The sequence below is a fragment of the Rhinolophus sinicus genome, chromosome 14, assembly GCF_057876585.1.
Source record: "Rhinolophus sinicus isolate RSI-liver-muscle chromosome 14, RSI-T2T, whole genome shotgun sequence".
In the NCBI taxonomy this organism is placed as follows: Eukaryota; Metazoa; Chordata; class Mammalia; order Chiroptera; family Rhinolophidae; genus Rhinolophus; species Rhinolophus sinicus.
Window position 1 is genome coordinate 123,875,779 of NC_142514.1, and position 26,969 is coordinate 123,902,747.

At 39.9% G+C, this 26,969-nt stretch overlaps 1 protein-coding gene across 2 annotated transcripts in view; it reads right to left on the reverse strand.

Annotated features, from left to right (window-relative positions):
- Positions 1 to 2,311: 2,311 nt before the first annotated feature.
- HEPHL1 (hephaestin like 1) overlaps positions 2,312 to 26,969 on the reverse strand; it is a 58,201-nt gene continuing 33,543 nt past the window's right edge. The window contains exons 12-20 of one of the 2 annotated variants that reach the window (XM_088791505.1): positions 24,500 to 24,713; positions 19,949 to 20,088; positions 17,033 to 17,173; positions 13,633 to 13,739; positions 11,293 to 11,515; positions 9,864 to 10,003; positions 5,431 to 5,593; positions 4,886 to 4,957; positions 2,312 to 4,787 (exon numbers count right to left, since the gene is read on the reverse strand). In XM_088791505.1, the coding sequence (XP_088647631.1) occupies positions 4,588 to 4,787; positions 4,886 to 4,957; positions 5,431 to 5,593; positions 9,864 to 10,003; positions 11,293 to 11,515; positions 13,633 to 13,739; positions 17,033 to 17,173; positions 19,949 to 20,088; positions 24,500 to 24,713 (1,400 nt within the window). In that variant the 3' untranslated portion in view covers positions 2,312 to 4,587. Of the gene's footprint in view, positions 4,791 to 4,885; positions 4,958 to 5,430; positions 5,594 to 9,863; positions 10,004 to 11,292; positions 11,516 to 13,632; positions 13,740 to 17,032; positions 17,174 to 19,948; positions 20,089 to 24,499; positions 24,714 to 26,969 lie in introns of both variants that reach the window. The other variant, XM_019737563.3, reaches the window with a different exon arrangement.

Here is a 26,969-nt window from a genome sequence, read left to right on the forward strand (position 1 = left end):
CTGAGGATTATATGTGATAATACGTGTAACAGTGCCTGCCACATCATGGGCGCTTGGCACTTGATAGCTGTCATTGCCAACCTCAGGAGTTTAAGGGGTCACACAAGAGTGTATGTAACATTGCTTTTTTTTTTTTTTATAGACTTTAATTTTTAGAACAGTTTTAGATTTACAGAAAAATTGAGCAGATGGTGTAGAGTGTTCCCGTGTGATCCCACTCCTGCACCCAGTTTCCCGTATTAACATCTTACATTGGTATGGTATCTTTGTTACAATTAATGAACCAACATCGATATATTAATATTAATTGAAGCCTACTTTATTCCAATTTCCTTAAGTGTTACCTAACTTTCCTTTTTCTGTTGTAGGATCCCATCCAGGATACCACATTATGTTTAGGTGTCGTGTCTCCTTAGCTCCTCTTGGCTGTTACAGTTTCTTAGACTCCTTGTTTGTGATGACATGGCTTTTTTTAAATCATTGTAAGGTGTAGTTAGGGATTAAGTAACACATCTTCCTCCCAAGTCCTCCCTGCCCCCACCCCTTGCCCAGTGTCATTTGTTAGAAGGAGGCCAAAGCCGTTGTGGGCCTCACAGCTACTGTCCCAGAACTCTGTTTTGTTTCTTTGACACCCTTGACCTTTGAAAATGAGACCTTTTGTGACCAAAATAGTCAAAGTCAAAATAATTGAGCCCACTACACTGTTCCATTCATTCATTCATTCATTCAAGTAATATTTGCTGAGCAGTTATTATGTATCTGTACGATGGTCTGTGCTGAGGATGCAGCAGTAAGCAAAGCAGGTCAGGAGTCCTTGCTTCCATGGAGCCTACATTCCACTGAAAGAGGAATGAAACCAACAGACTGGTAAAATGGTCATATCCCATGGTAAGTGCTACACAGGAAAACAATGGCGATAGGCAATAATGGGGAGGAACCCACTTTAGAGAAGGCCATCTGGGGAGCTCACAGCTGAACTAGGAAATGTAGAAAAGGGTATGAGGGTGCAAGACAGGGAGAACATTCCAGGCATAGAAAGCAGAATGTGCAAAGGCCCTGAGGCAAGAAAGAACTAGCAGGGCACAGGAACCAAGAAAAGCTGGAGCAGAGGCAGAGATGAAGTTGCAGAGGTGGGCATGGACCAAATCAGATCGGGCCTTATAGACCAGGGTAAGGAGTTTGAATATTATTAAAAGTGAAATGGAAAGACATCAAAGGGTATTCACCAGGGAAGTGATGGGATCAGATATTTGGAATGACACTGCTGCAACTGTGTGGAGTGGTTGGGGCAAGAGTGACAGTGGAGAGGCTGGTTAGGGGACTGCTGCAGTGAGCCTGCTTGAGCAGGACTTGTGGTCTGCACCCTAAGAAGAAACACATTTTGAATTTATAAGCATAAAAATGGTTTTCAGATACATGAAGATGGATGAAATAACCTGTGGAGAGGACTGTAACAAATTACCACAAATTTAGTGGCACACATTTATTCTCTAAGAGTTCTGGTAATCAGAAATCACTTTTACTGGAATAAAATCGAGATGTCACCTGGGCCAAGATCCCTTCATAAGATATGGGGGAGAATCTGTTCCCTTGCCTTTTTCAGCCTTTAAAGCAGCATTCCTTGGCTTGTGGCTCCTTCCTCCATCGCCAAAGCCCGCAGCATGCCTTCTTGCTTCAGCTGTCACATTGCCTTCCTCTGTAGTCAAATCTCTCTCTGCCTGTCTTTTAGAAGGACGCTTGTGATTACACGTATGGCCAATCTGGGTAATCCAGTATCAACTCCCCCTCTCACGATCTTTAACTTAATCATACCTGTAAAGTCCTTTTTGCCATATAAAATAACATTCACATGTTCAGAGATTAGGGCTTGGAATCTTTGGGGAGACTATTCAGCCTACCCCAGAGAACAAAAGAGAGAATAGGGCCCAGTGTCAGGCCCTGAGGCATGCTAACCTTTAAGTCAGAAGGAGGAGAAGGAACTAGCAAAAGAGACTGAGAAGAAATAGCAATTGAGGAAAAAGGAAGGATGGCAGGGAGCCATGTGGCGGAACCAAGAAACTAGAGGGTTTTAGAAAGAAGGAGATCTCAATTGTTGCTGAGAGGTTGAGTAAGATAAATATGGGGAAGAAGCCAGTGGAAATGGCATGATGTTACTGATTTTGACAACAGCAGATGGGGATGGGGGCAGGGCACATTGGATTGGAAGCCATTGGAATGGGTGGAGGAATGCATGGGGTGAGGATACAGGCAGCAAGTGTGGACAGTGCTTTAAGTTCAGCTATAAAAGGAACAGAGGAACTGAGTTGGAGGGGGTTATTATACTCTTAGAGTTAAGGACCATGGTTCTTTGTTTGCTTTCTATTTTTCAATGGTGGGCGTTGATGATGATTTCATGCATAAGGGAAAACTGGTTACTGGGGGAATGAAGTCTTTGAGAAAGCAAGAAAGGATGAGGTCCAGGGCTGAGTGAGAGACTGACTGCTGTTGCTAGGAGGGGACACTTCCTTCACTGTGATAGGAGGAAAAGATTGCGTAATGTGGTTGATTTTTTTCAAAGCAGTGAGAGACAGAATGAAGAATTGTGGTTGGTATGTTTGAGGAAACAATGTTTGGGGGGAGTCATATTATTTGTGGAGATAAATTGTTATTTTGTGTCATTTCCATTAGAAATGAAAGTATAACAAGGATAATTGCTAAATATCTAAAAGATAATTCTCCTTTACCGTCCCCCCACCCAGGTTTAGTAACAGGTAATTTTTAGTGAAAAAAAAAATGCGAAAGCCATCTCATGTGAAACTTTATTATAAAGAGAAATGGTGTAATCAAACTACTCTGTGGATTCGCATTCATTAAAAAAAATTAACAGAAAAGGAAGAAATCTTACAACTAAATCATTTGCTCTCTAAGTGAGTTATAAATAAGGCATTTCTCATCATTATTGTTATGAAAGTATACAGCCTACACATATATGAAAACTGTAGAGCACCTACTTTAAAATCACATTATCAGTGGTTAGCAGGCTGGAATTCAAAATCCTTTGGGGACCCTGCTTGATAGGACATTCAGGCAAACTATGAACAGAACTATTAGCATTTGCATCCTGTTTTATGTAAGACTATCGCTTCTATCAAATTATCTGTTTCCCCTCACTAAGATAAAGATGAGAAAGTATGAAAGGTCCCTCCACCAGAGTGTTTATTAGGTTCTACTGGTTCATCTGGACATCCAAGGGGTCCACAGCTAAGGCAGATGTACTAATATTGCTCATCTGGCACAGGCATTGGCATCACAGGACATCTGGCCCTGAACTAAGGTCAGTTTCTGAGCCTAGTAATAAACAATATTGCTTTTATCAATTTAACACCTAACATTTAAGCATGCCTACAGAGAGTAGGGATTGCCTCATAGTGGGTTGAGTTTAGTGGTTCAGTATTTCATTTTTGCATTTGAGCCTTGAAAACTCTAATACGTATTTTCAGAGCTGACTTAATGGTTTAAAAAGTTGCCACCAGCCTCTCTTTTTCTAACCTTTACTTTTCTTTCTTTTTTTAAAAAAGCTTATGTCTTTTAAAAGGCATGGAATTGAGGATTTTGTGATTCCTTTCTCCTCCCAACCAGCCGGCTGCATTGATGAATTCTCCCTGGTGTTTCTCACTTGATGAGACTGTTTTTATCTACTAGAAGATGGAGATTTGGAAAGATGTCCGAGGTGAAATGAAAAATCATACTGAAGGCTCAAGTCCAGACTCCCTTCTTGCAAAACTGCCCTCTGTCACAGAAGCTTCTACCAAACTCTCAGGGAGTCTGACTCACAGTGGGAGAACCCAGCCTACTATTTCACAGATGCCAGCCCTCCACATTGTGAAATACAAATCAAAATTCTCTAATTGATTCTTGAAAATACACACCTTGCCACAGAAATATATTGTAAAAGCATATAACACGAAGTGAGTTGTAAACATTCTAATATCTCTACAAGTTTGCATAAAAACAGCAGCAATATTTTAAAAATGCTTATAACTTTGCCTTTTGTGACAAACAATGTGCAGGCTATTTATATGAAAGTCAAAAAGGCCAGAAGAGCTGGCTAAAGCCTCAAAAAAATTCATTTGGTCAGATTCTACCAGCAGATACTGACGTAGACATTTCCATTAACTCCTCTAGAAAGTTATTTTCCCTGGAACAACTAAAACATCTCACATAAAATCAGTGCCATTCCGGTTAGATGTCAGAGGCAATATAACTCTTTCCGGAAGTTGTCCATCTAGAAACTTTGATGGTCAGCTAAGGAGGCGCTGTCTAATCGAAGAATTATGAAAGATGGAAAATAAGGCTAACTCTCAGAGAGTCTCACCATTTCAGCGAATTCATTCCAAGAACAGACTGAGACTGTTCTGTCAGTCACGCCCATCCTCCGCTTTCTGTATTTTATACCTGAGGATTGTTCGCAGCCCATTTAAAAATAAATAAATAAAAGCAAATTGCTTTGATTGTGTCCCAGAGGATCAGAGCCTGATCCAGGGTACAGTGTCAACCTTCCCTGAAAAACAATGCCTTGTCCAGTTTCCCTGCTGAAGACCAGCCAGTTCACAGGGCATCCGTGGGGAGCGCGCAGGACTGGACTTCCCGATATGCCACCTGCTTCCTTGCCGAGTGCAGTCGGAGGGAGAGAATCACTGTGGTCATCAGGAGGAGGAGTCCAATGATTATAAGGATGACCAAGGCGGCTTTGGCTCCTCGAGGACCCAGATTCTTGCCAAAGAAATAGAGTGGCTCCTTGCCGGGTTCTTCTGTGAAAAAGAAAAGTGAGGTGTCAGTCTTCTGCCTTTCCCTGGGGAGTGAACACTGACCATTCACATGCAGGGTTCGTGGAGGGGGTCCTTACCGTTGGAGGGCACTGTGTCCGGGTGGGATTCTTCTTCAGAAGGAGACTTGGTGGAGTAAGGAATCCTGTTGTCTAGACAAAGAAGGCAAGTTGGTTGTTTTATAAATAGAAGTAGATTTTTTTAATGATATGAGTTATCTCAAGAGTTATTTCGTTTCGTCAATAAGGACTTTATCCTGTCAGTATCAGTAAGTCTTTCTTGGATTCTCACTGTGTGACTCTTCACACCAGGATGCATACTGTTCCTCCCCCAGTCACCTTTCAAGCTTCTACTCATCCATTAAGATCCATCTGAAGCATTAGACCCTCTGTGGAACCTTGGCTCATTTCTCCAACGTGTTAGCCATTGCTTCCAGCTGCTGTCACCAAACCCTGTACTCTGCACTCTATTTGGGCATGTATCACATTTTATTATGGCTACTATGTACATGTCTGTCTCTCTTGCTTGACTCTGCGCTCCTTCGAGGGATGTATGCAGACCCTGTTTTCAGGGTCTGCAGGAAGTCTCGTACTACCACCTGCATCACTGACAGACAACAGTGTACCTATGTTCCGAAGGACGGTGTAGGTTGTCTCCATGCCAGCATGGATGTGATCAGATACATGACAGTGTAACAGCCATGTCCCTGGGTGATCTGCAAACAGTTCGATGGTTTGGAATGTCCCAGGAAAGAGATCATACACATCTTCTCGGTAAGATTTATCTACCTGCCGAAGAAAAGGAAATAGTAAAGATAAGAGGAGAAATCAATAAAATCGAGAATAGACATATGGTAGAAGTAAATCAAAGAAACCAAAAGCTGGTTCTCTGAACAGATCAATAAAATTGGTAAACTTGTGGTAGCCAGCCTCCACGATGGCCCCCAATGATCCCTGCCTCCTGGTAGTCACATTGCAAGAGAGTTGGTCTCTGAGACCAATAGCACATGGCAGAAGTGATGCCATTCTACTTCTGAGAGTAGGTTATAAAAGACAGTGGCTTCTGTCTTACACCCTCTCTTTTGCTCTCTCCTTTTAAGGTACTCACTCTGGGGGAAGCCAGCTACCATGCCATACCTACATAACTGAAGGCTCCAGTCAACAGCCCCATCAGGGACCTTGAAAGTGGATCCTCCAGCCCCAGTCAAGCCTGATGATTGCAGCTCCAGCTGACATCTTATTGCAGCCTCATGAAAGATGCTGAATCAGAACCAACTAGCTAAACTACTCCCAGATTCCTGACCCAGAGAGATTGTGAGATAATAAGTGTTCATTGTTTTAGGCCACTAAGTTTTGGAGTGGTTTGTTATGTAGAAATAGATAACTAATACAAACCTCTAGACAAACTGTCCAAGAGAAAAGAAGAAGAAGAAGAAAAACACAGATTATAAATATCAGGAATGAAAGAGAGGACATCACTAATACTTCATAGACATTAAAAATGATAAAGGAATATTATGAACAACTGTTTGTTCATGAATTCTATGACTTAGATGGTCTGGACAAATTACTTAAGGTGAAAACTGACAAATAATAGATAATCACCATTCAGATTATCTATTAAAGAAATTGAAATTATATTATGACCTTCCATCAAATAAACTCCAGGTTCAGGGCTCTTCATTGGAAATTTTTACCAAACATTTAGGGGAGAAATAATGCCAATTCTAAACAAACTTCCAGAAAATAGAAGAGGAGGGAACATTTCCAACTCATTTTATGAGACCAGCATGACCCTGATGCCAAAACCAGACAAATACTTTACAAGACAAGAAAGCTGCTACAAATATTTTTCATGAACATAAATGCAAAAATCCTTAACAAAACACCATCAGATTGAATCCAGAAGTGTGTAAAAAGGATACTGCCTTATGACAAAGTGAAGTTTATCCTAGGAATGAAAATTGGTTCACCACTTGAAAATCAATCAATGTAATTTACCAATATACTAAAGAAAATCATCAATAGACTGAAAAAAAAATTATCATCTCAATAGGTGAATTTAACATCTGTTCATGATAGAAGCTCTCAGCAAACTAAGAATAGAAGGAAACTTCCTCAACTTGGTAATAGGATCTGCAAAAAACCTACCGCTAACTTACATTCAATGATGAATAGCTGAATGCTTTTCTCCAAAGATTAATAATAAGGCAAGGATTCATATTCAACATCATAGTAGACATTCTAGCTAGTGCAATAAGGCAAGAAAAGAAATAAAAAGCATACAGATTGAAAATAAATAAATAAGACTATCTCTATTCACAGAAAACATGATTGTCTATGTAGGCAACAATCCCCCCCCAAATCTACAAAAAAGCTACTACAATTAGTTTAGCAAAGTTGCAGGATACAAGGCCAATTATACAAAAATAACTGTATTTCTGTATATTCACAATGAACAATTAGAAATTGAAATAAAAACAATACCATTTATACTATCACCAAAATCCATGATATACTTAGGTGATATAATCTAACAAAGTATATGCAAGATCTGTATGCAGAAAACTACAAAATACTGATGGAAAAACAATCAAAGAAGATCTAAATAAATAGATATGCCATGTTTATGGGTTGGAAGGCTCCATCATAAGATATCAGTTCTTCCCAAACCAGTGCATAGATCCAATGCAATTCCAGTCAAAATTCCAGCAGGATTTTAAAAATAGAAATCAACAAACTTTCTAAAATTTATATGGAAAGGCAAAAATCTAGAATAGCTAAAACAATCACCACCTGATTTTAAAACTTGCTGTCACATTAAAGTAATCAAGACAGTGTGGCATTCAAGAAAGGACAGACATATAGATCAGTGTAACACACTAAAGAACCCAGAAACAGACCAATATATATATGATCAATATGATTTTTACACAGTGGTAGAAAGAGTTGTCTTTTCAATGAATGGTGATGGAGCAACTGGACATCTAATGGCAGAAAATAAACCTTGAAATATATATGAAAATTAAAAACATAAAACTATAACATTTCTGGAAGAAAACCTTTGTGACCTTGAGCTGGGCAATGATTTCTTAGATATAACACCGAAAGCAAGATCCATAAAGAAAAAAGTCATAAATTGGATTTCATCAAAATTAAGAATTTCTGCTCTTTGATAGATAATGTTAAGAATGAAAAGATATCACAGACTAGGAGCAAATATTTACAGGTCTCATATCTGGTAAAGGATTTGAATCCAGAATGTAAAAAGCCCTCAAACTCAACAATAAGTAAACAACCCAATTTTTAAAAATGGGCATAAAATTTGGACACTTCACCAAAGAAGATTTACAGATGGCAGAGGGAAATAAACATATGAAAAGATGCTCAATATCATTAGCCATTAGGAAAATGCAAGTAAAAAACAATGGGATGCCACTACATACTTAATAAAATAGCAAAGAAAAAAATAAAATAAAAATAAAACAAAATACCAAGTGCTGATGTGGAACAAGTGGCATTCTCATACATTTCTGGTGGGAATGCAAAATGGTACTGCCTCTGTGGAAAATAGTTTGGGAGTTCCTTATCAAGTTAGACATACACTTACCACATGGCCTAGCCAACTCCTAGGTATTTTTTCTAGGAAAGTGAAAACTTATGTTCACACAAAAACAAGTACACAATATTCATAATGATTTTATTTGTAATAACCAAAAATTGGAAATGACCCTCAACAGGGGAATGGATAAACAAACTGCAATATATCTTACAAGGGAATACTACTCAGCAATCAATCGGAATAAAACTACTGCTATACACAACAAGATGGATGCAATTCAAATGCTAAATGAAACAAGTCAGATTCATAATGCTGTGAATCTGTGTGATTCCATTTATATGACATTTCAGAAAAGGCACAGCTATAGAGATAGAAAAGATCACTGGGGTTAAGTACAGGGAAGTAGCTCACTCTAAAGGGTACAACAGGGACATTTTAGGAGATGATGGAAGTGTTCTATATTTTGATTAGTGTTGGTTACACTGCTGTATGTATTTATTAAAACAGAACTGTACACTAAAGAGGGTGATTTTGCTCAATGGAAACTATACCTTAATTTAAAAAATGTATATAACATTTTATATGTGCATTTATAAATTTTATTTTATACATTTTTAATATGATTTTTAAAGTGTGGGTAAAAAAAGCCAAGTCTGAAAATGAGCATAGCCATTTAATATGTAAAACTATAATCATTATAGGATAATACTTGGTGTGTTAAATAAATATACAGAGAGGACAGAATATTTGTTTTATTAAAGTTACTGCTTATTCATGTATAACTAGTAAAGGACCTAGCAGGTTTTCCCCACAAATTAGATATGATTATTCTTCTCTATTCTCCTTCCTTGTAGATTGACTGAGCAGTTGAGATGAAAGACCTTATCCCTGGAGATTCTGATTCAGCAGGTATGGGGAGGGGCCTGGCAATTTGTTTCTTAAATGGCTCCCCATGTGATTCTGTACAGCCAGCACCAACCATAATAAACAGATGCTAGAGAGGCAGAAGGCCACACATGGTCCAGTGCAGCTCACTAGGACAAAAGTAGAGATAGATTTTGGGCACAAGCCAAAGCTTGAAATATCTCCTTTACTAAGGGCTATTTGGTTGGCTAATCACATAGAAAAGAAATGTGAAAAGGAAACCGAAAGGAAAAAAAGGAAGGACAAGGGAAAATGACAAAATACTCTGGCTGCTTTTATATACAATATAAACAGGATAATCCAGAGTGGTCAGAATTATCTCCATAAAAGTGAGGAGAAAACTCTCATCTGAAACTCAGTGTTGTTTTTTTTACAAGAACAATAAAATATATGTACATATTAAGAAATATTTACCAGGGAAAGGGTATAATGACATTATTCTGTTCCATTCTCTAATACTGACTACCACCTCTCACAATCCTTATTGCCAAGTAGCCCTCTTATTTCACAGTGGAAATGCGTTGAATTTATTAGCTCAAAATGTCTTCCCCAAAGCCTTTTCTTTATACTTACTTTGAAAAGAAAGCTCTCAGCATGATAATGGATGGTGTGTATGTCCACTTCACTTCCTAGTCCTAACAAATACCAGTTTGTCATTGTGTCTTCATTCATGATGAGGCCATGGAGATTCCCAAAAATCTTTCCATTAATAGCTAAGATGATGAAAAGAAAATCGTTTTTGATTAGTGAGAAGACATTCATTACTTAATCTGGTTTTAGAAATGGTTCAAGAAGATCTTTAGGTCAACAATAATCTCATCTGCCTGAGAAATAGGGAACAATCCCAGTTGCACTTCCCAATGTCCCCACCATTCTAAACCCAAAATTCAGATTACTAAGAAATCCTTATACAAAGAGAGCTAGAAAAGAGAAATAGCAGTTTGTTTTTGAAAGCTACATCTTGAGTAGCACTGTGTGCTGTTTACTTGTTTGTTTCCTCAGCATTTTCTCTTTATGGTGTAGATTATAGCCTAATTTGTGAGGTCACCAGACCATTCTACAGCTGAGTGGACCAAAGAACAGAGAACCAAGTTTATATAAATCATAATTGAACCAATTAGAAACTATTTCCTTAATAGTCCACTTTCTGAGAACTAGTTTGGAGCAAGTTCCCAAGTTCCCAAGAGCCTGGCTGACTCTCCAAAAAGCTTCACACCGACTGAGCCCATGACCTCAAAGTGACCAATGCAAACTCAAGCTGGGCTCATGTGATGGGGACTCGTTCCTTTGCTTTCTACTAAGTTTTTATTCTGTGTATCATGACACAACCAAATGAGTCACATTCATTAAAGCAAGAGCATACCAAGAAACATTTGGAAGAAGGAAGCAAAATTGGTAGGGGAAAGAGTAGCTGAATCAGAGATCAGCCTACAATAGTCTAATCAATGTAAGAAATTAACTAGCTTTGTGATCTCAGGTGAGGTCTACTTTTTGTACACTTTGGTCAAAAGTACATCATGGTGAGAGAGTGCAGATGTGTCAGTTAAACACGTTACTCGTACTTAAAAACAAAAACTACCTTAAATTACACAGAATTAAATAACAGGGACACATTAAAACAGAAATTTGGTATTTTATGTCCCAGAAACAGTTAAACCAGGTCCTTAATTTGATCAATTAGAAGCTATGGTGGGTGTATTCTTATAGAAATCAACCAATCAGTGATTGGTAAGAATTACTTCACAGTCTTACAATTCAGGGATCCCAGCATTCAGACAGCTGGTCCTACACAGTTGGCCCAAAGCCTTGCTGGACCTTCCTGGCAGCCAATCAATGGTTTGGCTGGTTCCCTCTGAAGGAAAGCTTTCGAGGACTTTCTTCAGTCCAGGTGACACTACGGATGGGGAAGGGCTCAGAGAAGGAGGCTGGGGACTTCCTTCAGTTACAGGAATTTCTATTAGCTTATCTCAACAAGGGTCTTCTTCTTAACTCTCTGATATACCGTGCATTTTGTTGCTCTCCTCAAAATCTTCAGTGTGCTGAATATCTCGTGGATCTTTATTGAGATACTTCTTAATATTGTCATCCAGATACCAAGATTCATTCTCATTAAATACCAAAAACAAGAGAACAAATTCATAATCCACATCACTCCGTCTTCCCTTTTCATTCAACACTCCTTCTCTGCATACAATCAGAGGACCCATCAAACCACTATATGTATCCTGAAAGAAAATAAAACTGAATTAAAAGAGCCTTTACACAATTTAATAATACAGATTAACTTGAAGAAAGTTTGTAAGAAAGTCATTGTAAAAAGACTATTGCCCGTGAAATAAGTACTAAGAAGCCCTGAAGAATCAACGTGGTCTTTATGAAAAATTAGGAATGATCCTAAAAATTTGCTACGGAGAGGGCTCCTTAAGGGCTGAGGCCGTGTCCCTCACTTGTCACAGAATCCCCAGAGCATAGCCCCATGTCTGGTACATAGAAGGTGCTCACTAAATTTATTCATCAAATAAACAAATGCTTCTTTCTATTTTTCTGTTTGTTTTTCAAGTGAGCCTATAATTATAGCTATATAAATGCTTCTACTCCTCTTTCTGTGGGTAGAAGTGAACAGGGTGACTAGTAAATGATACAGGACTCTGACCTCCATGCCAAGTTGTTCAGCCCCAAACTTTCTTTTGAGGGAAAACTCCCACATTTTCAACTACCTACTTAGATATGCCTCCTGATGAGCTTCCTGCCACAATTCAATCTGCTCAGCATTTCCAAAGTGGACTTGACTATTTCCCTCAGACCATTCCCTTCTCCTGAATTCTCTGTTTCTATTAACAGTGCTGTGATATTACCTGTCACTTAGGTCAGAAAAGTTGATTTCAATATTTAATTTCTCTTTCGTCCTCACTTTGTCCCATCTTGTTTTCTGTCAAATCTTACATTTCCTTTTCCTTCACCACGCTTCTCCATTCTGTGACTTCCTTTCCATTCTGTCGGCCGCCCTCCTAGTGCAGGATCTGAATATCTTACCCTGGACTAGCAATCGGCTTCTCTCTGACGCCTGGCTCACCTCACCTCCAGCCCATCCTGTTGACCGCCATCAGACTGATCTCATCACTCCTATACCTAGAAGTTTCCGGTAAGTTTCCATGGCCTACTAAATAAAACTTGAATCTTTGACAGGTCTTTAAACCTCTCATGTGCTCCCTCAATGGATTTCTCTAGGTTAAGCTCCCCAACTGCTTTCCTTTAGCCAAATGGGACTCTGAACACTTCCCAAACACATTTCCTACTTTCCTATTTTCAGCTTTGCTCATCATGTTCTCTCTTCCTAGACTCTCTCCAGTGCCTCCTATATAGCCCTGCACGCCTACAGAACTCACTAGACTCAAAGTTCGGTGATAATTATGGGTGTGCTCATGCATTATTTTCTCCAAAGATTATAAGTTCCTTCCAGACAAGAATATGTGCATTGCTTGGTAGAGTCATTTGCACATCACAAGCGCGCAGTAAATATTTGTTGGGATGTAAATAAATAAATAAATGTGGGTTTCCCATAATTCTAATATGTAAATTTAGTTTTTCAAGGGTCTCATATGCCACTCCTAAACTCTTGCACCCTCCAGTACAACTCAAAGACATGAATGCACTCATCAAATATTTAAGAAAAGGTTAAGATAATCTTTCCCTTTTTAAAATAATGGGCAATGCTTATATTTTATATCATACATGACTTTAGTCTGAACTTTGATTTATGACATATAATTCAAGATCAGCTGTTTTACAGACACATATCTGACTCAAATTCAATACCGAATCTTTGCCTTTAATTTCTAAATAAAGTTAGCCTATTTATCAGTTTCAGTTACTGTGTTTAGAGTGTGCTTTCTTTTCCTGAGCACTGATACCAGTGGTAATGCCTTTAAAAATGATAGATTCCATGCATCAAAAACCACGGCATATATTATATTACAATACATTTTTATTGTATGGTTACCTATTTACATATCCTCTTTTGCTCAAACTACTTTGATCGGTTCTAAATTTGGTCATTGAAACATTGTAATTTTATTTGTTCTTTTCCCCATATTTTAGACTAAAAGTCAGCAAACTTTTTTTTTGTAAAGCTTTAGATAGTAAATGTTTCTTACTTTATTGACCATACACTTTCTGTCACAAGTACTCAACTCAACCCTAGACAATTGTAAACAAATGATCCTGGCCATAGTTTGAGACCCCTGTTCTAACCCCTTCACATATACTCACCAGAGTTTTGATAACTTAATAGTCAACTTAAACCATATTACTTTGAGCATTTTGGTTGCTCTCCCCACCTTACCTTCACAAAGTTTACTGTTGAATAGTAAACCCATGGGATACAATTGGGGTCAGATGGCCCTGGACCAGACCTTTTAGGAACATTCCATCTGTAAGTTTTTACTTCTCCTGAAACAAATAAGAACAAATAGATAGAATTTACTAGTGTTACCTCTGTTCCAGATGATTTACCTAAAGAAATATAAACAGATCTTTATATACAGTAATTTGGTCAATGTTTATTGCTGGGGAGAACTACCCACTCATTAGAAATGTTTCCTTTAAACTCACATCTTGATTTTTAGTTTCAAAATGGAAGATTTTTCATTTCAGACTACAACCTTCCCTCTCATTTGCCCTTTGCATTATTAATTGATGCTTAATTAAAAAGGAAGGCTTATTTTATACCTTAAATTTCACGTCTCCCTCCCAAGAGCTGTGCCTGAGCACACTTATGTTACCATATATCTCAGCCTTGGCTTCTTATGGAATCACCAGGGAGCTTTGTAAACTCTCACTGCTCAGGCCTCATCCCAAACCAAAGAAATTAGAGTATCTGGGGTCTGGGCCTAGGGCATTCGCATTTTTTTTAAAGCTTCTCAGGTAATTTTAATGTGCAGGCAGGGGAGATCTAGTTATACCAGAGGGAATCAGAGACCTAGTTCCAAATGCCAACCCCATGACTTCATATTTATACAACCTTTTTCAAGCTACTTAACCCCACTGACCTTTAGTTTCCTTTCTTGTAAAGTGGGTTAGTCATCCCAGTTTTCAGATTGTTGTGAGAGTTAAACAGAATAAAATACGTAGGCTAGTGCCTCACATTAAAAGCAGTCCATAAATGTTAATTTGCACCTATATTAATAACAAACGTTTACACTCCCTGTTGAGAGGCACCCATGCATCGTGGCTGACCCACACACAGCCTTGCAAAGGAGTCATAAATATACTCAAGAATTAGCAACATAGTCACATTGCGAAAGTCTCAAATAAAAGCCACGTTTAAATGTTTAAACCGTTACCTCCTTTTGAACTCTCTGTGTCTCATCCCCACCCCATCAGGACTAACAACCTGTAGCTGAATGCCAGCTGCAAAGCAAACCAAAACGAATGTGTCCATGTAACTTTGCTCATACACCAGGGGGTTAGCAATATAACTTTAGGTCTAGTTTCCATTAAGTTTCATGACAGCCCCGTGCCTTATTAATCACAAGATAAACAGCTGATATTTAACTTTCTAAATGCAAGTGGCTGCAGGGGTGGTATTATTAAAGTCGGAACAATCCAGCAGGGAGCACGGCTCTAAATAAAAAGATGCACTGTAAATGTTTTTGAATAATTTAATTTAAAAAAGAAGGAATTTGACAGGGGCTCCTTACTTACGATGTTAGTTTGCTCTCCTTGTCTCGTGCATGCCCAGATGAAACTTTCTTTCCCAGCTGGCCTGCACCAAGTTAGTTTCTTTCTCCTATTCCACATCTCTGGGCTCTCTAAAACCTTTCAGCTTGTCAGCGACCCTTGTGGGGATTCTCTCCCTCGGAGTTCCAGTCAGAAAAATGCCCCTTTGCCACTTTCTAATCATTCTTCTCTCCACTCCCATTGCCCTCACATCAAGGACTCTTTGAAGGCCAGCCAGCATAGAGGAGCTGTGTCTCTTGCCAGCCCTCAGCGTTAGGGCACAACTAACTGCCTGTGAAAGGTCACCCCAGCTTGCCCACAGTCCCATCAGAGTCCCCAGCATTGCTTGATTGACACCGTTCTTTCTTCATCCCGAGGAGCTTTCCACCATCAAAAATGAATAACTTTATTCAATAGCTTTTTAGACCTATTTTAAAATATTTCCCTCTTCATCAAAGCAAGACACCTCCATTAGAACATCTAGAAAGCACAAAAAAATGTGAAGAAGTCGAAAAGAATATCACTCTGCTACTCAAAATACCCCCATGAAGATATAATTATTATTAACATTTTGGTTTATTTTCTTTCTGGCCTTTCTTCTACACTTGTATTTTGCTTAACATGATTCTACAAGTCATTCCCATGTCTTTCAAACCTTCTTTAATATCATCTAATGGCTGCATAATAGTCTGTTGTAAGGATATTCCAAAATTTACTATTTTCCTGTAGATAGACATTCAGGATGTCCATGAGAGGTTTCTTGAAGCAGCAAAACACAGGCTTCTGATACTGGGGGTGGGATGGAGTGAGAAGTGGCAGAAGTTGGAATAGCGGCAGATAAAGATTTTCCTTCCTCCAACCCCATCCCTCTATAGGTACCTTGCTAACGTTTTCTAGCGATGCATTAGATTGTTTTCTTTTCTTCTTTTTATGCATCTTTATGTTTTTAAGTTTATATGACTTTTATTGTAATGACTGTAGAATTAGTATAAGGTTATCGTGTATACGAGGTAAAATGGAATATAACTCCCCTGTAATTATATCTATGGTCGCTGTCAGGTTTGTAACTGAAGGTCACAGTAACTCTTCACATTTATTACAACCACACTTCAACTGTGTGAATGTTATGGGAAGCTCCTTATATTGTGAGATCTTTTCTCCCTTCAGAGTATCTTTTAAGAGTGCTACCTCCTTTATCAAGCTTTTCCTAATTACTTCTTTCCCTAATTGCTCCCAATTAATCAATCAGTTTTCATGGATTTTCCTTGTCTGAAATTTTTAGAAAACACACCCAGACATATTCTTGAAATTCTCCACCACTTAGAATTTTATCGTGTATAATCCACACTACTACTGAAGTGATTCATCTTGTCTGTCTTTTTCTTCCAAGCTCATTTGAAGCATCGTGAGAGAAATGTGTGGTTAAGAGCTCAAGTTCTGAAGCAAACAAACTGGGGTTCCATCGTTACTAATGGTCAAGATCTTTTTATTTCTCTGTGCATTTGTCATCTGTTAAATGAACTTAATACCACGTTTCATCAATTATAGGATGCACAGTTTTCATGATTTAACATAACTGAAGCCAGGATGAATCTTTCAATCAGTGGCATGTTAAAGTTGAATTGACAGCATGTTGTTTCTTTTCTTTAGTAACAGATAAAATAATGATGGACATTATAATCAATGGTATAAGGTTTAATGAAATATGTTAGTGTCTACCTCCCTGAATTATTGTAAGGATAAATGAGTTTAAAAAAATAAAAACAAAGCATAGCACTTGGCACAAGATTAACATTCAATATGTGTTAGCTATTATAATGTCTTACTCCACTTTCGGGTCCCTAATGGTCCCCAATGGGTCATTGGATGAATGATGACCTCATATTGGGAGTGACTAGGTGATGGCTGGAATGTTGACATTAAGGTGAGCTCTTCAAAACCTAACTTTAGAGATCAGAACAAATCAGAAATGAGTTGAGTCTGCTGTCCTCACTGGGACAGAGCAGGTCTCTGGAGTAACTTACCTGGCTTTGTCATGGACACTTGGAATCGCTTCCCACTCTCCGTGTCCTCCACTCCATGAGCTGAGATGGAGTACGGTCGACTGGCTTTGTTCTTAAATATGATCAGGATAGAGTCACCCACCTCGGCATGAATCATTGGGCCTAAAGGCAAAAAACAGGTCTGTGTGCGTTATCATTGCTCCTTTCAACACTGATGTAATTTAAATGTCGGTAGTATTTAGTAAAATAAAACAAAGGTTAGTGTCACTAGCATACTCCCTTTAGAGGGCAATATTTGTATAGTATTAAATATCACATAGTATTTGGCAATTGGAACAACCTAGTTTCAAAGCCTACCTCCTTCACTTATTAGAGAGGCCTCAGGTAAGTCAAGGCCTGCCTGAGTCTCAATTTCCTCATCTGTAAAATGGGTTTAATTACACCTTTCTCATAGGGTTATTGTAAAGATTAAAGATGATGTATGATAAGTGCTTATTTCAGTGCTCTGAAACACAGTAATAAATGCTTACATTTTTATTACTGCAGAGACATAATTTCCAGGAAAAGCCATATCCATGATATGATGACTTCCGGTTGTAATCTCCCTGCATGTAACCTTTGTTAAGTCTGAAATTGTTCACTATCTGCTAATCGATATAATAACAAAAATTAGAATCCAGTGAAATAACATGTATAAAACTGATTTGAAAGCTAAGAACAAAATTAAAACATTTATGTATTGATTTATGATCAATATAGTGATTTCACTAATGCATGGTCAATGCAGTTTCTAATATTTGGATACTTGATGAGCTGTGCTCTCTTCAGCTCCTCACATGTACACATTTCTGTTAGAAGCCAGCAGCCTGTGTGCCGGTGGAAATGGGTCCATACCCCACAGGAGAGGCCTGTGCCAGAAGGACTGTGGGATGCTCCTCGTCCATAGGCACCCCAGGTGCCTTTCACCTCTTGTGCCCAGAATGTGGCACAAATGCAATTTGCCCAGCACACACCCCACACTGAGAGCGTTAAACAGTGCTCTTTACAAGGCACTGCTTTGAGGAGGATGGAAAGAGACTCCCATTTGGAAGCTCCTCAGACCTGATCCCTATTTATTTGCTTTTTTGGATACTTATTGCACTCTACATTCATAGGGACATATATTCATGGTACGGGGGTTCTGACCACACCATTCTTCACTGATTCAGATGATGATTTTAATTGCTTTTTTGAGAAAGACCACTAAAGGCCTTAAAACATCTAAAATTTGTTGTACTATTATTTTTGGAAGGAAATAGTAAGAATCATGAAGTGTCTGAACAATGCTTTTTTTAAAAAAAAAAAAATGAAGCTAGGAAAGAAATTTTTAGGTATGTTTTTAAACAGTAAATTTGGGTATATTCCAGATGGGGGCATTTGCATGCGTATATTAAAATCACTATTTGTATATTCATTTCCACTTAAATTGCACATACCTTGCTGTACTGGTGAGGAAGAGTGAATGCCTTCTGATTTATGGCCTGGTAGGTCACAGGGAATAGTAATGAGCAGTAATGTGTCTGCACGTGCCCTTTGTAACTTCATGAGTACAGGCCTATCCCTGAGCTGCAGGAAATGAGTGGATGGGCCTTCCTCTCCCCTGGCCGAGACACTGCTGGGCTCACCTTTGATGAAGTCATTCATTTACATCATTTTACCGAGCAGACCCAAACCAGGGCTCTTTGGGGGGCAACCCAGCCCCCTTGGCAGGACCAGCACCTTTTCTTCAGAGCTCAAATGACACACGCAAGTTTCAAAAGAATGTTCCCACCAGAGCTGACTTGATTTAGTGTGACAAACAAATTTGTGTGCCAGAGTTAATAGATGGTGAAGGTGTGGGGTAAGTGGATGGGCATTTAATCATTTATCAAGCTAGCTGTCGTGGTGCCTTATTTAAATATTAAAAAGCACTGTGTCATACCATACTTTATACATAAGTTATCTCATGCATTTAAAAATGGGAACGGATTTCAAAAAGTCATCTAATTAAATGTCAACAGTAATTGAAAAATTTAAAGATGGGGGAAAAGATAAAGGGGAATAAGAGGTTCAAAGCTCCAGGTTTAAAACAAATAAGTCTTGGGCATGTAACGTACAGCATAGGAAATATAGTCAATAATATTGCGATAGCGTGGTACAGTGTCAGATGGTTGCTGGACTTATGGTGATCACCTTTTTAGGATATAAATGTCGAATGATTATGGTATGCACCTGAAACTAATATAATATTGTATATTAGCTATAGTTTATTAAAAGTCTTTTTTTTTAAAGTCATCTAGATTAGCTCTCTGCCTTAATATCTCATCTTCACAATGGGGTCAGGATTGGTGATTCCCAGGTGAAGAAAAGTGGGAAGGAAGGCAGGAAGTGCGCAGTTGATTGCCAGGTCAGGCAGCGCAGGGCATCAGATGGGGGGAGTCAATTCCAAAAAGGCCGTGAGTTAGCAACTCCCAAACTGAAACCAGTCTTTTCACCTTTAGCATCCTCTCACGTAAGGGGTTCCTCTTTTGTCAGAATTATTTTGATAGTGTTGTCTTATGGCCCTGTGCCTGGGTAATCAGGAACCTTGAAGAAGTTATGCAAACACTCTGCCTGCTGTTCTGAGGCATTGAATTGTTTCAAATTAAAATTTCCTGGCTCAGTAGAAGGGTGGAAAAGGAACTTCAGGGCAACACATGGCATTTAGACTGCCCTGATGATACGGAGTCCTGTTTGTGTGTTATCTGGAAGTCTTATTATTACTGTTCTTTGGATGGGCTGAGCACACAGCATGCTCCCCAATAGGGCAGAGCAGGGAGATGTGGCACTTGGCTGAGTGCAGTCAGGCTAGCCTGTTCCTTCCCTCCCTTCTCAGGTGTAAGTCTAACAGACGTGTGCGTGCTGCCATCTGTGCCATACCCAGCAGTTCTAAGTGCTCCTCTCGCGGTGGTCGGGCTTTGATCTCCACAAACTCTCCATTGGTGTATTCCCTGTAAACCACTTTCTTGTACTGAGAGCCAATCCAGTATTCAGTGTGGTTCATAAATATATCTCCATGTCTGCAAATCAGAAGCATCAAAAGTTAAAATTGTCAGAGGGTAGAAAAACCTTGAGTGCTTCTGAGGGATATGGGGTTACTTCAGGGCAGTGCTTCCCAAACCTGGCTGCAATCAGGACTTCCCTGGGGAGTTGACCTTTTGCACCAGGCTCTCTGGGAGTGGGGCCAGGAATCTGCATTTGAAAGCACCTCAGGGGATTGTGACATAAGCAGCCCAGCACTGGCTTATGGCCCACTCTTGGGAACCATTGCACTTACAGCCCTGATGGGTCCTGACTAGGGCCAGCCTTAGTTAGAGACTCCTGAACGCCCCCTGAGGTTGTGCTTCTCTTCTTGGGAGGAACTAACCTCACACACATGCCCATGCATGCACATACCCACACTCTACCACCCTGTGTTCCTCTAGATTTCCTATGTATCATTCTGGGCCTTGTTATGGGTTTCCACTTTGAATGATCTCAGAAAAGCCTATGGTTTGTGTTTGTGCATGTGCCCATAGACAGTTGATTCTTGTTATTCACTCATGTCCAAGAAAGTGACTGCAAACATTAAAATTATGAACACTGAACCATGGTCCTAGGGGAAACATAGGGCAAGTTTCCTTATAACCTCTGGCCACAATATTTTCATCAACATATCAGTATGTAACCTTGTGTGTTTCTGTTTAAAGACATCTTGTTTGATATATATCAACATTGAATTGACAGCCAAAAGCCCTTTAACTCATGCCTGAATGAAGCTTATCTAACACATACATTTCCTCTGCAAAACCTTCTTGAGCATTCCAACGCTAGACAGCACTTCAGCTAAATCACCAACAAAAAGCATAAAAATGCAAAAAAAAAAAAAAAAAAAAGAAGGAAAGAAAAGAAAAAAAATGTGGCACTAAATAAACCACAAAAATGACATTTGTTTACAGTATGAGATCTAAAAGAAGAAGGCAGAGCAATGCCTTGTTTGACCTCAGCTGGGAACATGGATATCAGGTGACACAAAATTTTTGCTGCTTGATATTTGTGATCACAAAAGCACCACAAGAACAGATTTGGGGGTCACAAATACATTTTAGTAAATAGGTGAATCCACAAATGTGGAATCCACCAGAAATGAAGATTGACTGTATATTTAATCTATCACCAAGATAGATCATCACCAAAAATAGAAAAACAATCTACCAATTTTATCTCCAAAATACGGTATGCCTCATCTCCTTCTACTTCTCACCGTTAAACTGCCCACTCCAATCTAAGCTACCTCCATCACTTACCTGCATTACCTGGAATTGTTCTCCCTGCCACCTGCACTCCTCTCTTCCCTCTATTCTCTATACTGCAGGCAGAGTGATCCTATAAATTCAACCAAGTTTTCCTTGTGGAAAATCTTTTCGTGGCTTCCCACGACCAAACTCCTTGAATTGGCTCTCACACTGCCCCTTCACCATCTACCTCTGCCAGCCTCCCTAGCCCCCACATACTCCACACTCAGGTCATTCTACCATTCACTCTCTTGAACACCATGCACCTTCCATGCGTCCTCCCCACCTCCAGGCCTTCCATGTGCTGCTCTCTGTGCCAAGAACACGCTTCCTACCTCTTCAACTTGTCCACTCTTCATGTTCCAGGTCCAAGACGCCTTCCTCCTAGAAGCTTTTCCTGACCGCTTACCCTCTCCCCATCTTTCCCCCAGATGGGGCTGTGTGCTCCTGCTGTGAGTTCCCGCTGCACCCTGCACTCCCTCTCATAGTGATTGCCTCACTCAGTGTGCTTGCTCTAACATGTTCCCCATGGACCAGGAGGTCTGTGTGGGAAGACCTTCTTTGCTCTTCTCAGCACTGTTCCACCAGCACTTTGCACAATGTCTAGCACACAGGAGGTATTTAACAATTGCATATATACTGCCTGCCCTACTTTATGCTTTCCAAGGGAAGAGAATTTTTCTTCTACTTTTATTTTCCAGGAGTCCCAGTAACACTTGTGGTAGTGACAAGCACAGACCCTGGAGCCATGCTCTGCTGTTTTCCAGGTTTCCTTTTCTGAAAATGGGGTGATAATCACATATCTAGCTCCCAGGATTGGTGTGAGGATTGTATGAGATAAGGTCTGCAAAGCACTGTGTCACATACAGATTAGGCACCATGTAAGCGTTTGCTCTATCATCATCTCTCTAGGATGTCATGTGCAATGCTGGGCCAAGGCTGATCAAATGGGTCAAGGGTACTGTGAAGGTCATACCAGTTAAAGAGTTTGTCAAAGCCCTAGCAGAATGCCTGGATCGTGGTGGGTGCTCAGTAGATGGTGGTTATTATCTCAAATCCAATGTTAGCTACATTACCTGACGATAAGTCCACAAGAAGAGTATAACTATTTCTCTATAGCAACTGAACTTCTGTTTTCAAATTCCCTCCCACTGCACAAACCCTGTACTGATGGTCTCATTTGTTGCTTTTTGGGATCCTGAGTCCTTCCTGGTATGTTCTTAGGAAGTCCCAGAGAAAGACTTCTAGGTCCCAGATGTGCTGACCAGGACAATAAATGTCTCAGGGAGAACCTGTACTGAGAGGTGGTTTGAAAACCAGATGTGTCCCATGCTCTGGCCTTGGGTCAAAAGGCAGAAACACAGCAATGAGGTGCAGAAGGGGCATTTTTCCCTGGGCTCCTATCTATAGGGGTGCCACAGACGTGCTCCTGGGGGAACTTGTTTCAAATCTGTACTGTGTTCTTATCTACAGATCTGTCATATTTTGAATATGTGAACATGTTCTCAGTTCACTTTGCTTTTATTTATTAATGGTCAATATCCAGAGTGGCTGGGGCAGGGTACAAACACACTCAGCTGCTTCTATCTCTCTATGTCATTTGGGAGACAATCCCAGAAGACTGTAACTACAGCTTCCTGCCAGCGCAGAGATAGAGCACTTACAACAGAAATTATACCGAGTTTCAAGAAAATAATGAAGACTATGTTTCTTACTCATGAGCGAAGAAAGTACATGCGACAGAATTATTATACAATTACTGCTTTAGTTATGACAGCCTTTTAATGGATAATCATTTTAGAAAAGGCCAAATTAGTGTTCACATTTCGTGTTCTACTGCACCAGCATGAGTCCTTAGCTTGTGTGGGCAGCACTGGTTTTGCAGGAGCAGGGTATCTGGTTAACAAGTGGTTGGCGAATAATTGAATGAATTATATATAAGTCATCCTGTCCTGGAGGCAAATCTTTTTAAAATGAAGAGGCATTTCATTTCTCCATTTATCCATAAGGTGGCACTGTTACACTCCTTTTCCAGGAATCTGAACCCTCAAAACAGAGGCCCACAAGGAAGAAGAGAAACAAACGTGTTAAGATCAAGAGCAGTCATGTGTAGAAGAGTTTGTGTGTGACGCAGCCGTAGAGGATTAGTGAGAGGGGTGAGGAGGGGAAAGGGGAAGGGAGGGTGATAATAAAGAATAAAGAGAAACAGGGGCATGTAAGTCAACATGGCTGGTGGAGAGAACATGGATTTGTCCTTCAAAAGGTCTGTGTTCAATTCCAGCTCTGCCAATAACCAGTCGGACAATTTTAACTCTCTGCACCCAAGTCTCAGAGTCTGTATGTGGGGACAATGATATCCAAACAGAGGATAGTTGTGAAGTGGGGGTTATGAACTTTGGGGGAGGAGGTCTGCAGGTCTGAGTCTGACAGATGGCTCTACACCTTGTCTGACTCTCCCCCAGTGCACCCAGGAGGGCTTAGGGCTGGGGGAGGACCAGTGCTCGCAAGCCTGTGCAGGGCTTGAGCCTCGCTGATTTGCCCACTAAGCCCTCCGTGGCTGACAGCGCTTTCATGGGAAGCTCAGTTTTGTGGACTTTGTGGGTACAGGACCTAGTAGAGAGACCTGCTCGTCCTATCCCCACTCGGAATCTCTGCCAAGGCAATGCGCCCTACACCCTGCTGGGTTGTTCCCCAACCTGGAGAAGTACTTGGTCAATGGCCCATCCTCAGTCCCGCTTCCCTGAGGTCCTCAGTCTACAGCAGTCCATTCTCTCACCCGGATCTACACAGCATCCCTGCCTCCAACTGCACCCTTTTGCCTTCCCAGTCCCAGGATCGCTGTGGGATCTGCATCTTTCCTTAAATCCTTTCACTCCAGACGCTCAATCAAAGGCACATTTATTGGTCCACAGCCACACTTGGAAACAGCCACACACTGGTAGAGATGTACTGGGCCTCCAGCAAGTGTCCTCCAAGTAACTTCAGACCCCCTTCCTGGGATGGAGATGGGCAGCTTCCCTAATATTTTGTGCTCATAGTAAAAGTCTCTGTCAGAACTGTACAGGCAAAACCAGGGCATTCTTAGGTTTCCACATTTGATAAATGTCTACAGCGCATGTGCAATCCCACCCAAGAGACTTGGCTTCACCCGTGGTACCTTTCCCCTTCTGCGTCCAAGTGCTGCTTTTCGAACTCCCAGTTTTTGTTAGGGGCATAATCCCATTCTACCTCTTCAGCGGCGATGTAAAAGGTTCTTATCATCCCGTAGGGCTGCTCTGAAGGGTCCTTGTTGCCACAGCTGTTGACCTCATATATCTGATTCATGCCTCTCGTGAAGTGGTGCATGGTGGAACAAAACACCCTGAAAATACCTGCAAGAGAAATGGCTTGGCAATTTTTTTGGTTTTGTTCTTGGTTTTGGTTTGCTAGCACATTTACATATTTTATTCCAAAATAAATAACCGGTAAGGTAGATGTCTAAAACATTAATTTTATGTACTATTTAAAAATCAGACTCTAGAGGAATAAGTTACTTTGAATATATTTGCTTATGGGGAAAATACCGTTTGAAATTCATTTGTAATGGAAAAATGAAACTTGTACAGTTGCTGCCAAGAAACAATTTCTCTGTGTCTTTTCTATTCTGTGCACACCAATTAGAAGACAGTCACTCCTGGAAAATCACTGATACGTATAATTATCTTAGCCCAGCCCAGTTTAAAAAGAACTGATTATCTGTAAGATTAACACCCTAGGCAAAGTTCAAATTAGGACACATTTCTGCAGTCATGTATTTTGCCCTGAAGGATTTCATAAACTATAAATCGCAACACATATAAGTTATTATTACTAAAGCTAAATGTATTACTTCATTAAACCTTTGCGCAAAGGAGGTTCTCATTACCAATGGCAGAATCTACATTATGCCAGATGAAATGCAAAAAAGCAACTAGATTACTCCACATAATACCAACACTCATGTCTGACTGAGAATTATATAATTTTTAAACTTAATTTTCCAGATGCATTGGCATCAGGTAGATATACCTTAACTAAATTTACCATAAAATCATATAAAACAAAATTATTGGAAGATATTAACTCTCAGTGAAATTATTGGATATTTCCAATTATTGGGATCCAATTGAAAGTAACTGATAATTGGATAATTCCAAGATTATGAGATAAATCTTCCCTTCCTCTAATAGACTGTGTTTTTAGAGTGGCTCTCATTAACTACCATTTAGAGTGATTAGCGTGGCTCTCGTTAACTACCGTGTTTCCCCCAAAATAAGACCTAACTGGAAAATAAGCCCTAGCATGATTTTTCAGGATGACATCCCCTGAAAGCCCTAATGCGTCTTTTGGAGCAAAAATTAATATAAGACCCGGTCTTATTTTTGGGGAAACATGGTATCTACAATGCACACAGATAGCTTTTGTCATGTTACACGTGTCTAAATATTGCCAAATTACCCCTTCAGGATGAGCAAAAACCGTTGGTTCAGTGGTACCCTAGCACCCACAGGCACTGGTGAGGAAGAGTCTCTGAAACCACAAGGAATACACCTCTGAGAACAGACTTGGCAGGAGAGCCTGCATATGTTGTTTTCCAGGCAGCCCGTTATTTATGTGTCCATCATGTTCTTCAATAGTCAGGGAATTATCTTCTCTCAGAACAAAGAGGCGTTTAAGGCCTTGTTTGTGGTGATGGTTTCAGGGATGTATACTTATCTCCAGACTCATTAATTTGTATAAATTATATATGTGCAGCTCTTTGTATATCAATCATACCTCAACATAGTGTTTTTAAAAAAGCAAGCACAAAAAGAAAGTGCTTGAGTTGCAGGTTACTGTCTATTCTATCTACATTTGGGCCGCTGTTTTTGGCTCATCGATGTGGAACAGGAATGGGTGAACAAGCTTTTAGGTAGCCACAGATTTATACTTACCACCCAACATAAATGGGAAAACATTGTCGTGAAGCTCTTTAGAAGCGTATAGGGCATATGACTAATATTCAAGGTACTGGAATAAGTAGCCAAGTCTAAAATCATTCCAGCCAGCTCTAGCTTTGAATGCCTGTTTTCTATGGATTAAAATGATTTGACTGTTTCCCTCCTCTCCCCTTTTTGGTTTTGAAGAGTGTATTTTAAAACACTCATTGTGCCCAAGGCATCTTTTGGTTTGGGTGAGTCATAATTTAACAATTATATTGATATAGAAAGGTTGAATACTTGAAGTTTACAAAAGTGAGAATTATGGAGCTCCTAGTCTCAGACAGTTCTTGGGGAAGAGTGTTGAAGCCCAAAACTCAAGTTCTTAACCAATGGCACTGTGAGGCATCCAGTGTGAAATAAAGAAATAAACATTCACTCGTAATAGAGGCAGAGTTGGCAGAGTTGGGTAGCTATGGGTTTCTTTTTAAGATGAATGAACAAGCTGGGTTGGAGAAGTGCGTTGAAAGCCCATAGTATTGCTATCCTTGCAACAGTTTACATATGCTGCCGTATGTTGCTCTATATATTTTATAAAAATGCCCCAAGTATCCAATTCGCTTGGGCATCTCTAAGAGAAGGGACAGATACTGGCACTTCAGTGGCCTTCCATGGACTTCAGACCTAATG